General features: G+C 41.7%; 1 protein-coding gene across 23 annotated transcripts in view; it reads right to left on the bottom strand.

Annotated features, from left to right (window-relative positions):
- Positions 1-12,674, bottom strand: part of celf2 (cugbp, Elav-like family member 2) — a 239,241-nt gene that overhangs the window by 39,447 nt on the left and 187,120 nt on the right. For all 23 annotated transcript variants that reach the window (XM_035907267.2, XM_035907270.2, XM_035907281.2 and 20 more), the window contains 2 exons: positions 11,517-11,651; positions 3,348-3,427 (listed from right to left, as the gene is read on the bottom strand). In XM_035907267.2, coding sequence (XP_035763160.1) covers positions 3,348-3,427; positions 11,517-11,651 — 215 coding nt within the window. The remainder of the gene's footprint in view (positions 1-3,347; positions 3,428-11,516; positions 11,652-12,674) is intronic.

Below are 12,674 nucleotides of genomic sequence, written 5' to 3'. Positions count from 1 at the left end.
TTCACTACAGTCGACAGATGTGTTTGTTCACTGTTTAAACAGACACTGCTGTGTTTTCGCTCATGCTCTACTTAAGCTCTCGTCTAAATGCGCTTGAACGCTTCTGTATTTCCGACGGGGGGTCGGAGGGGGTGTGTGTGCACGCATGCAGCAAGCGCAGGATAATACACAAGTGTCCCTCTAGTTTCGTGTAGGAAAAGGAAAAAAGAAAAAAGGTAGGAAATAGAAAAATCAGTGTTGATGGAAAACTGCACGAGGGGAACCTGAGTGCTAAATGAGTCTTTATAAAAGGAGTGAATAATGTAAAGCACAAATAAAGCACAACGAAGGCGACCCACTTTTCTCCGTGTGTGTCTTTAGAGGTTCGACAGCGAATTACCCGTCCCGCTCATATCCACTTTCATTACGGCCTAACATTCAGAGAGCAAGGGTGTGTGTGTGTGTACAAATGTGTGCCGGCGTGTACCTGAATGTCACGCCGTAATGAGAATGGATATGACAGTGACAGGGCCATCAACGAATGGGGCTCCTGGTTCTTCCTCGTGACATGTGGCGCGTACGTGACAGGGAATACACTCACACAGACACATGAACACACTCATCACGTGCACACAATCTTTCTCTATCTAAGACAGTGGGGTGCAATAGAGCCAAGACAATAACCAAACTCTATTTACCAGACCTCATTCCCTCATTCGGACTCGAAGTAATTACTTTTAAATTGCAAAACTGAGGAACATTAACAAACGGATGCGGTAATTTAGGTCCGCCTGGGGCTAGACAGCTTGTTTTCAAATGGAAATGAAGGTATTTTGCCATTGTCCACTGTAATATTATTGTGTTATGGTTTAAAGCTTCTTTTTTCCCCTTTTCCTGTGTGCATGATAAAAGCAAAGGGGCACTGGTAGTGTTTACCGGCCCCACTGTGGCAGACAACTTGCTCGGAGCGAGGATAATTCTAGCCTAATGCTAACGCCGACGGAGAGGAGCGTCGCTCCTTCGACTCCGCTGACAGACACCGCTGCTGCTCGGCCACATAAATCAACACAGACACTGATATTCACAGTGTGGCAACACAAACAGAAAAACCACACATACTCACAGATAGACAGACAGAGGGAGGAGCATGCGTTTTCCCCACGTCAGGGTCACAGCACATCAATAGCAGCCATGATTATCATGATCAGCTCTAATGAGGGGGCTACGGGGGTGAATGCCACTCGTTCTCTTTTTCCCTTAACACAGCCTGTTATTACCGCTTTTTTTGTCTCTTTCTCTCTGACTCGCAGGGGTACACACACTCTGTGCTCGTCTTATACCATGTAATTCTCTTCCCAATCACACTCCTGTCCTCCTGCCCTGTCACCAGGCCTGACAATGCTGACAAGGGCGCCCCAAAAACCCGGGTGAGGCGGGGGAGGGGGGGGACACAAAAGAGCTGCGACTAGGTCCCCATTATGGCACCGCTGGGGTCACTGTGCAACTGATGAGCTCTGTAACACCACCTGCCAATTTGCAGCTGTTGTGTCAAGGGTGCTGCTTATTTGTCACAGTTTGGAGACTTTGCCGAAGTTTGCCCTAGTTGGAAAATCTGCGATTGGAAAAATGGAGACTAAACAGGCGATGCTGATTTTTATCCCAAGGCCGAGGACGTGACTGTGCCAGCTTCTGCTAAAGCTCTGGATGGACTTCTAGCTTTTAGGTGAATGTGTCACACTGGTTCTCTGCACACCTGGCATGTGGCGTTAGAGGTCTGCACAGGTCCTAACCTAAAGCCACAGTATTGTCTTTAACACCCAGTGCAGCTTGTACCTCCTAATTGGACATCTGAACCAGAGATTCAAGGCTAGATTTCATTGTATTCTTTCAAAATCACACAAAAAAAGACGGCTATTGCAATACACACTGATTTGCAAATTAACTAAACCCAAGAATAATCTGAGCCTGAAGCTTTATACAAATAAACAAAAGACCCAAAACACCTGAGTGGCTCAAGTTATGTAATAAATCTCTCCTTTCTTTCTGAATGGCAGCTCCACAGAAGCTACAGAAGTCAGCAGCACCATAACTCTTTTATGGAAAACAGACATCTTATAAATGAAAACCACCTCATTAAATAAACTCTCGTCAAATTATTTTTACCGCCTGCATGCGGTGCAGGAAAGCCGAGACTTTGTTACAACTCACATTTCCTAAAGATACAAGCTGAATTCATTTAAATTTACACACCGAATAAAAGGATTTAGTTGGATAATCATAAAGATTGAAAGCATAGGCAGACTTGTACCAAACAGTTAATGCTTTAAAAAAATCATCAAGTAAAAAATCATCAAATGAGAAGTTAACAGTTATACTCTGTAGGTTGAGGGGATGGAATTGGCCTCGTGTGTGAGTGAACAATGAAGGATTTTAAGGATAATAATGGTTAAAAATAATAATAAAACTAATGTGAAATAAAAAAAAGTATACACATGTAAATAATGTTTATGGACTGTTAATAAGATAAAGACTACTTCAGAACATAATTAACACCTTTGAGTATTTACATTACTCATACACTCTGCCTAACTTGTAACTTGGGTTAAAAAAGTATTATTGTTACTATTCTTATTCACAATGTTTATTTTAAACCCTTAACAAGCTTTGTTTTTTGTTTGATTAGCACACAATTGTAATAATAATTATAATAAAGAGTTCGCAGTCGTCGAAATGATCTCTACACATAGAAACTGCCAACGACTTTATTAAAAGTAATCTAATAAGGCCGTTAACACTTTTACAGTCTTATTAAAGCTTCCTGCATGTTAATTAAATCTTTGTAAGGACTCAAAGACTGTAAATAAAAGGTGGATGAATGGTTTTGCGTGCTCACATCTTGTTTCAGAACATGGAGGCTTCCCATCATGACTTTGTTAACTAGTGGTTACAGCCACCTTTTATATACAGTCTATGCTTGAGTAGCACTTACCAAGTTATGACCGCGTTTCACAAAAAGCTAAGCATTTGCTAACTGTTGTGGTTTAAAGATTTTATTCTCCTCGTGCTGAGGAAAAATTGATATCACATTTCTCTTAAGCGGGCAGAAAAAGACCTACATAATGGTTACGTATTAAAGCAGCGCTCCTTTAGTCCTTACATTGAGGCATTCAATTCACCGGACCTGTGTCAGAAGTGCTCCGGGAAATGTTACTCGGCCTAACCTATTAAGTAGCAAGTCGCGGCTTTTACTGAAGAAGTGACTCAAAGATGAGACAGACATATAATTGCCAGCACAATAACAGAGTGAAGTGCATGTATTAAAGGCACTAAAGAGACAGAGAGTTGAAGAAAGGGCAAGAGTACCATACCTCCATAGTCTGAGACTGGTGCATGGCTTTGATTGCATTCTGTGCCATAGCTCTGGTGGAAAACGTGACAAACGCACATCCTGTAACGAGGGAGGGGGGGGCAGAGGGAGGGAGGGAGGGATGGAAGGGGAGTGGGAGGGAGGGCAGAAGGGCAGGAGGAGGAGGGAAGACAAGAAAGAACAAAAACAAGACAAAAGGGTTGGACACGTCGTCGTTATAAAAACCCAAAACAGAGATTGATACAGAGAACAGCTCACAGGCAGACACAGTGTTCTCAGTCGCTGTAGAAACAACAGGCGAAAAACGAGCACAGTGTAATGACAACCACAACCCCTCCCAGACCCCCATCCACCACAGGACACCTGGGACAATAACCATCGGAGCGTCGGATTGGCTGTTGATGCCTTCCCTCGTCCTTGCCCCTCCTCCTCCTCCTTCCTCTCGCTCCCACACACACACACACACTGGCCGAATTCGTCATACCTGTATTCAACCGCTCTCATCTCTCAGCAATTGAGCGGTGTAAAGCAGGTTGAATATGCATGAAAACGATTTGAATCCATTTGGGCCGTTCATGTTGTTTTGTGTGTCTGATTGGGTGCCCTCTCTTTCTGTCTTTGTCAGACAGGAAAGAGATGTGATAGAGGAGGGCGAGGTGAGGGGGGGGCATCAGCAGTGGGCTCGGGAAGACGGGAGGATAGGAAATGATATTAATTCAATCCACAGGGAGAGGAAGGCGAATAGGAAGTGGAGGTGTGGTCGACCTCCTCCGTGACTGACACTGATTTTAGCCAATCAAGATTGGACACAGCCAGAGGCAATTTTAGGGGAGTTTGTTATCAGTTGTTTGTGGGTAAGGGGTGAGAGGAGGGGGTGCAAAGTTGTGTTTGTCTGACTGGTTAGGGAGTGATTAGAGGAGATAATGTGAGAAGTGCTTCAACAACACCCCAGGCTAATAATATGCTAACAAACTCACCAAGCCATGTTAGCGCAGCCAGGCCTGAACTGATTACACACATGCTTGGACACACACACACGTTCAGGTTCAGCTGGCTGACTCGTGGCTTGGCTACGGAGGAAAAAACTAATAGCATGGGTCATCAGATAGACTCTCCCTGGCTGTGTGGATGGGATGAAAGGGCGGAGAGAGGGGGAGAAAAGAGGAAATTGTGAGGATAATGTAACGGACAACAAGACAGAGAGAGAGGGGAAGGACAGATATGTTGAGGAATAGATGATCATTGTTCTCTTCCACCTCACAAGCCGCCTGTAGCTGTGATAGAATGAGGATGAGAGAGACGAATGGTCAGTTTTTTCTCCTGACTACATCCACGGCTGCCTGGATTTTGAACACAGGCGTTTCCCGGAGAAAATGTAGACCTGCACTTGTACAATTACAAGTTTATCTCGGGGCTCTGACCGCCCTTTCTGGAGGGTAACACGTTTCTGATGAGCCTCGCTGTTTAAAATCGGTAGAGGGCAGGTCGGTTTCTTTGATTGTTGGGCTGTTTCACAAACTGATTTTAAAACAAGAGATTAGAGTTGCATCTGTTTCTCATAGTCACTGTTTGTCTCTTTTATTTTGTACGTAGCGCTCAAACTGCTTGGTTACAGCTTTGGATCAAATCGCCAACTTTGCAATTATTGGACGACCCATTCTACCTCTGCAAACATTTGAGACACGGGGCACGCCGAGCAAGCGAGTTAAACCCCGTATTAAGTCGAATATAACCAATTTGAAGATAAATATTTTTAATATGCTCATTTTGATGCCAGCAAAACATTTTGAACGTGTTTCAACAGAATCAAAATCCAGCTGATTAGTAATATGGTTACTTATAAAAGAACCAGGCTGGTACAGATAGGGAGGCAAAGACTACGTGGGCAAACAGTTCTTAAACCGTTTTAATATATATATATTTTTTTAAATAATCTGTGGTATATAATACATTTTAAAAGATATAATCTATATTTAAAGATTCAGAATTCCTGATCTTCAGCCTCTCAGGTGTCATTAAAAACACATCTCTGTCGTAGAAAGTTAAAACTGTATCATGAAAATATGAAAGCATATTTAAACAAGTTCCAGATGTGTGTCTCTTGGCCTCATTTTATTTTAATAGGAGATTAGGCAAAGTGGGGAACTCTGCTTTGATTTGACCCATATTTAACTGGATCAGGTGACCCTGAACTGTCCCTCAGTTACGCTGCAACTGGTCTAGGCTTGTGGGGTCTTCCCATGATGCACTGCGTGTTTCTTCTTTCCTCACCCTTTCACTCTCTGCAGTTAATCATTAGTTATTATTAATCTCTCTCTCGTCTCATCTCCCTCTCCTCACCCTGCTGGACATTTCTTCCTGTTAAAAAGGAGTTTTTCCTTCCCACTGTCACCATATGCTTGCTCACAAGGGGTCGTCTGATAGTTGGGGTTTTCTCCGGATTATTGTAGGGTCTTTACGTTACAACATAAAGCAACTTCAGACAAACTCTTGTTGTGACTTATCGCTATATAGATAAAACTGAACTGAATGAAAGCAATGTCATTATCTGGCAAACTAAACTGCTGAGTAGGTGAAATTATATATCCTGGGCAATAACAGGAAATAATTTAAAAAGTAACATAACTGGTGTGTTTGAAAGAGGTCAGCACACCCTTGGTCCCAGCCTTTTTGAAAATCTTTTTCTGTCATTAAACTCAGAATGTGCACATATGTTTTCTCTGTTTTTAATAATTTGCATAAATTGGCATTTTTTAAATTTTCCATGTTACCTAGAGCCCTAACTCTTTTTTAATCTTTTTTGTAGGTTGTAATTTTGAAAATCAGTACTGAAAAAAGTAATGTGGATATTTTTTGAAGGCATGGTTGCCAAACCTATTATATTAACACATGATAAAAGCAGAAATTATAGCACTCAAAAAGTTTACCGGGTCTCCTGTTAGAGGTTCAGACTGTATTAACTGAACATATCAACTGAGGCCACAGTACTGAAGATTCAGTTTTTATAGTCTACACCATTTTCTGAATAGAATAAGAAGTTTAAGTGATGGCTGTCAAGAAGAATGAGCCTTGGTCTTTAGTGAGAACAACTTTAGAACTGAAAGAAATACACTTGAACATTTTTATCATCCGAGCACTCAAATCAACATCTTCTGTGTTCAATTTTCAAAATGATTGTTCCTATTGGTTATGCAGACCTGTCTCTGATCTTATATGAAACCTATTGACCTTTCTTTTTTCTTTTCTGTCACTGCAAACTGGAAGATAGAGTTCAATCACCTTTTATGTGAAACTACCTTGGTTACTTAACATTAAAGAGGAATGAAGGTGATAAAAAAAAAGAGACTGAAGCTCTGACCTAGTAAACATTTGATGCGTCCTTTGCAGTGCCAGGGCTGCTGTGCTAAGTGGTAACACTGAAGATAGGACATACAAAAAGGGGTCATTTTTCGATTTATTCAGGGGACTGTCTATTTTAGGTGGGCCACAATCTGCCATTTAACTGCTTATTTTCCAGGAGGCTGCCTCCATCCTCTGCAGAGAAGTAATGCCCCAGAACTAGATCAGTTCTGCAGGGGGCATCCATTTGGGTTAGCCCTCCAGACTGGTCCTGATAGGTCCTGACACTATTTATAAAACCGGTCAGTTACAACATCCTCGGCTGTCACCGAAAGGAGACTCATCAGTTTATCTCCAACTGTCAGACAGGATGCTTTTTATCCGCAAAGAAACATTTCTATCTTTAGCCCGTTTCTGCAGCTTGAAGTCAAAGCTTCTAAATAAGGAATTCCACTGCGCCTGCACACTGATTCATTAATGTCGAAGCTGTTAATGAAAAAAAGGAACGCTTAGAGTCGAAGCCATACTTTCTGGCTGGTTGGTGCATGTCTTATTTTTCGAAGCACAGAGATGGGACGTGGCTCGAGCGCTAAAAATACCTCACGGGCCGCATTCTGTCGTCAGTGGAGAACCAAACAGTCCTTTAATGAAAGTAGGGTAGCTCCCCAGGCCCAGCCATCCACTGGTGGTGTGATCCATATTTTATTAATAGCGGGATGGTGGAGCGCTCTTCTGATTGATATCGAGATTTAATAGGACCTCAGCAGCAATACTACGTGGGACTGAGGGCCCCTGGGAGTTGCAGGCACACAGAAATCCATAAAGACCTATTTATTTCCAACCTGGTTAGGGGTGTTTGTTTACTAGCCAAGACCAAGCTGGACTAACAGAATTTCCTTTTCGACTAAGTGGTTTATATTAGTTCCACAGAAGCAAGGATTTGGCCATTGCATCTAAAATATTCATGAGGACAAAAGAGAGGAGCTGAAGAGGGATGGAAAAAGGAAACAGGGAAGGGAGGGAAGGAGGCCGGTGTGGGATGTCTGAGAAAAAGAGGACAAATTGATGCAAGAACGGATTCTAGGACAGCCAGGGTGAATATAGAGACGGGGAGGGCCGTGTCGTTCGCAGAAGCAGAGGAACATGGGAGTTTGAGTAGTGTGGTTTCAGGCAAAGACTCAAGATGGAGACAACCTTCAGAAGAAAAGGAGGAAGATCAGACTCGAGTCAACAATAAAACATCCATAACATTCGACAGCCACAGAAAAATATATATCACCAACATAACCACACTGAACCTGTGTGACGATGACAGCGACAGCTCCCGTGACAGAAGGAGGAAGAATAGAAGGACAGAGATTCGCAAAAAGCCCCTCCATCTCCTCAGCACATAGAAACCACACAGGGGCAGGGAAGGGGGAGGTAGGGTATACTGGGAGTATGTTTGAAATGAGCCGTGAGGGGAGGCAGGTGTGTGCTGGTGGGAAGAAATGGTTGATGATGATTATTTAGATAGGTAACATAGTTAAAAATAGATTGATAGATGATTATCATATCTGCTCATATGTCTTGAAACACGGACCTACAGAACACATCTGTCACACCCAGCAGCTGACTGATCTGAATGATTTGACACCTGGTTAATAGGTCCATTTCTTTTCTTTAAAAGCAGGCCTGGAGCACTTTGAGAAGAGCACCAAGAGTGTGCCAATTACGAAGGAAACTCGCCAGGAATTTGCTGTTTTGCTGTGGAAGCAGCTCATACCTTTCTCCAAATCAACTGAATTGGAGATGTTGCCACATTCAGAGTCATAAAAACGTTTTTCTTTTCTTTTATGGCAGTGTTACTTTTTCATTACTGCTCTATGACTCCCGCCAAGTTCCCGAATGGCCAAATCAGCACCTCACCAACTGAAAAAAAATGAAAGGGAAATGGCTGGTATTACAAGGGTTTCATGTGAACTGCCAGTAATAACCATAATTTGCTTGAAATTCTAAATTTGAGGGCAGGCTTTCCTCAATATCAGTTTGGTACTGAACTCAAATTTGGTTCAACAAGTGATTTATGTCAACAGTAACTGAGACTGGTATCAAATAACTGGTAAGATCATTCACTGAAGATAAAAGATTAATGTAGCTATGGTGTGCTGCATACGCCTTGAGCAGAGCAGTGGTTTTAGAAACTAGCAACGAGCACAAGGTGGATTTGACTGACATAACCTAAAATAAACTCGTATACTGATGAAATAAAGTGGGGTCTTCTTCTCATAGACTTATCAAGTAAAAAAAAAGTAAATAAAGTTGCAGTAAAATTATGAAAGTGCTTTAAAATTAACATTTTGTTTTGCTACGCAAAACATAACCAATCCTTTTATTTCAACACTACAAAGCCAACAAAGCAGCAACTCACGTCCCGATTTGGACAGCGGATTTGAAAATTCCCACTGCTCTGCAATAGAAGTACAGAGCTTAGGACTGGCTCATGGACAGGCTAAACCGGAACAGCAGGGAAGGTGGAGGATATGAACAGAGGTTAGGAGGCGAGAAGGAGGAGTGGGAGAGGGGATGTTTGGGGATGAAGCTGACAGAGCAAGAAGGGAAGAAGAAAGAATGGGGGTGGGGGGTATATAGGGCGAAAGAGGAGAAGCATGTATTCACAGTGGTGGCCACAGCAGCCTCGAGATGTTTCTCCAGTACATTTGCATTGACTTCTTAAAATGACTCTTTTAAGACCTTGAAGGAAAACATTTAGGAAGAAGCAGTTGGTTGAAAACAGATTCTGATACAAAGGCTGTGCTGTATTAGGCATATAAGGTATACTGGGCTTGTTGCACTCATTTAATTTCTATAAACAGATATCTATACATAAATGTGGTTCCTTTTTTAGTCTGTTTGTACTCTCAATCCCAACAGACTTCAATGGTAAAATCCCCAACTTTACGGCAACTTTCCAGCAGAAACTCTTTCTGGTCACTTCAGATATTTTTTTTCAACAAAAAACTGTACTGTGGCTATGATTTTCTATAACTCACCTGTTTGTTAAAGCTTAAAATTAGGGATCTAGCTGCTGTTGTCTGCTAGTTGTCTCTGCTAACTGTCTCGAGGCTTAACCTCTATTAATAAGAATAATTAAAGTGGGCTTCATGTGCTTTTAGGACCTCTTTGAAATGGGATTATCTGACTATATCTATCATTTTTTTATCTGAGAATTTGTGCTTCCGTTCTAATGAGTAAAATTGTTAATTGATACTTAGCAGTTATTAGCAGGTGTTTGCGCCTATGCAGGTAAAGCTAACCAAGCTTGTTTGCACTGGCAGATGGTGTAACACTCCCCACTTTCATCCAAGTATGGTCACTTTTGGATCCAAAAACCAAAAGTATGGTAGCTGATGCTGACACTTTAAGAACAGGAAGTTCAGAATTAGTCTGTATACTTTATATACAGTCGATGGTTTGCACCTCTCTCATCCTCCACCTTGTGTCCAACAGCTATCATCAGAGGCCTAAAGACTTATTAGCAACCATCTGACAACCAGTGGTTGTGTAGGGAAAACTAGTGAAACAGGTTGTTTGCATGGCTAATGCCAACTTGACTTGTAAACAATAACTAAACAATAACTACTACTATTTAACTTGCTTGGAGGATAAATTGGCATCGCTCATGCAAACTACAAGAGACCGCAGCAATCTTGCAGCAAACTTTAACAACCACTTACAACTGCATGTGTATTTACCACTGGTTGGTAAATACACATGTGGTTGCCGAGGGTTGCTAAAGAGTCTAAAGGCCTGTGTGACTGAGGCCATACAACACCAGCTAATCTAGAATAATTTTATCTTGTAATATGCAGAAAATAAAATAACGTTTAAACCACAACTTGATGCCCCTATACATCCATTAAGTGGATAAACTAGCGGAGCCTTTTGAGAGCCCTGCTCCAGCTTCAGCTTTAATTATTTCTGCTCTCATTCTAGTGCTTATTATTATCACTAGAATTTCTGCAGTATCTATCAAACCAATAAAACCTGATAATATGAGCTCTAAAATGGCCTTTGATGTCTTTATGACCTGCACAGAGCTCTTCCACTGCAGACCTTTGATGGCTAATAATTGATTTTATTTTGGCGAACCATTCGATAACCATCTACTGAACCACTCAGACTCCGGGAAATAAAAAAGGACAGAGCGCGCTTCCACTTGCCGAAGACAATGAATGGCTCAAGGCTGACTTTCAATTAGAAAATCAAACCTGCACACACAAACATTTATTGTTGGTTCTGTCAGGTGTGCAGCTTGATCACAACATTAAAATACTATTTCAGGTAAATGGGGAAATCTAATTTAATAGGCACGGGCACATTATGCGCAATGAAAGGCTCATCATTTTTCTATACTGCTGATTTGCAGGGGAAATATTTATGACCCCAAAAAGTTTTTATATAATAATTACCGCAGTTTTAAGTAAACAGTCTTTTCTTGCAACACTGACAGCTCGAAAAACACTTCCAGAGGTAGACAGTGAAGTGAAAAATGGCTGAGAAGGTGTAAATGAGCGGCTTCCTGTGCAGCACAAATGCTTTTAAGCAGGCAAATAACAATAAACTGCAAAACATTAAAGCAGTTGGGAACTTTTTCAAGTAAGTTTTTCAGAACCTGTCTTCAACCAGTCAACTCTTATCACAAAATTTCGAGGTAAACACTCCCAAGTGAGGATTTTGAGTCATTACACAAGTTAATGCGATGAACTGTAGCTGCTGGAGGCCACACAGGTGTTAATGTTCACATGAGGAGCATCAAGTCTGGATCGAAGTGAGTCAGAGGGACAGGTACCTCTGCTGAGCCCGTCGGGTCCTCGGAGGATCCGGCATTCCTCGATCTGTCCAAACGCAGAGAACATGACCCGGATGTCGTTCTCGTTGCACTTCTTCGACACCATGCCGATGAACAACTTCCTGTCTTCCACTGCTGTAAGGAGAACCGAGAAACAAGATGAATGAAGAGATTTTATGACATTAACACTCTGTGCACGCCAGAGTTAATGCTGTGTTCCTCTCAAATGACTTTAAACATTTCCTTAATACCTATTTCACTCTTTTAATCAGAAAAGACCTCAGGTGCCCTCTAAGAAAACCACTCTGACATAACTGTAATGGGCTTCTAAAGCAGATAGAAACATGGCATAAAGGGGAAAAAAAACAGTTTGAAAGCTTAATCTGTTGAACTTTGGGTTTTATTGTAAATTATGGCCTTAACCCAAATGTTATATAAGACAAAACTCACTTAGTCATAAAGCCTGTTGCATCCAGAATAGTTTGAGGGGTTTTTCTTGATGCTGAGCTAATGAGCTGCTACTAGCTTTATATTTATTATCCAGGCATTTAAGTGTTTTCAGTGTTTGTTGTGAAAGCAAATAAGTACTTTAAAGCTGGTGTAGGCAAATTTCTTTTAGTTTTGGTCATTAGACAAAAAAAAAGTGGATTCATCAGAGTACTATCACCGGGAGAGTGGGGTTCAAAGTCCCTATATGCCACATGGATTACATGCTGGATAGTGGGTGGGGCTTAAAAACGAACCCTTGGGCTATAACCTCCGTTTGACTGACTCATTAGTAGTGATGTGCGATACCACTGATATCCTTTCCGATCCGATACCAAGTAATATTCAGGGTGGTATCGACGATACTGATCCGATACTGATACTTTGTACAAAAACTTATTTTATTTGATGTATCTCAAATTACAGTGTCATAATGATTACAGGACATCAGATTACTTGTTCTTATCACTTAGTAATGCAGAGTTCATCATACAGGAATAATAAAAAAACTGAAGTTGTGCGCTATTTAAACAAGTTGCCTGCCTGCAGCACTAAAGGACTCCGTGAGAGACGTCTGTCTCGCCCTAGCAGCACCTGTCCCTGTCCTCCTCTTCAGTTCGCCTCAACATACGCTCGTCATATTCTGTGATATGATTTACTCTGAGGTGTTTG

This window comes from Neolamprologus brichardi, chromosome 17, assembly GCF_056152115.1.
Source record: "Neolamprologus brichardi isolate AB-2024 chromosome 17, ASM5615211v1, whole genome shotgun sequence".
Classification (NCBI taxonomy): domain Eukaryota; kingdom Metazoa; phylum Chordata; class Actinopteri; order Cichliformes; family Cichlidae; genus Neolamprologus; species Neolamprologus brichardi.
The sequence above is the reverse complement of the archived record's forward strand: the minus strand, read 5'-3'. Positions and strand labels throughout refer to the sequence as shown.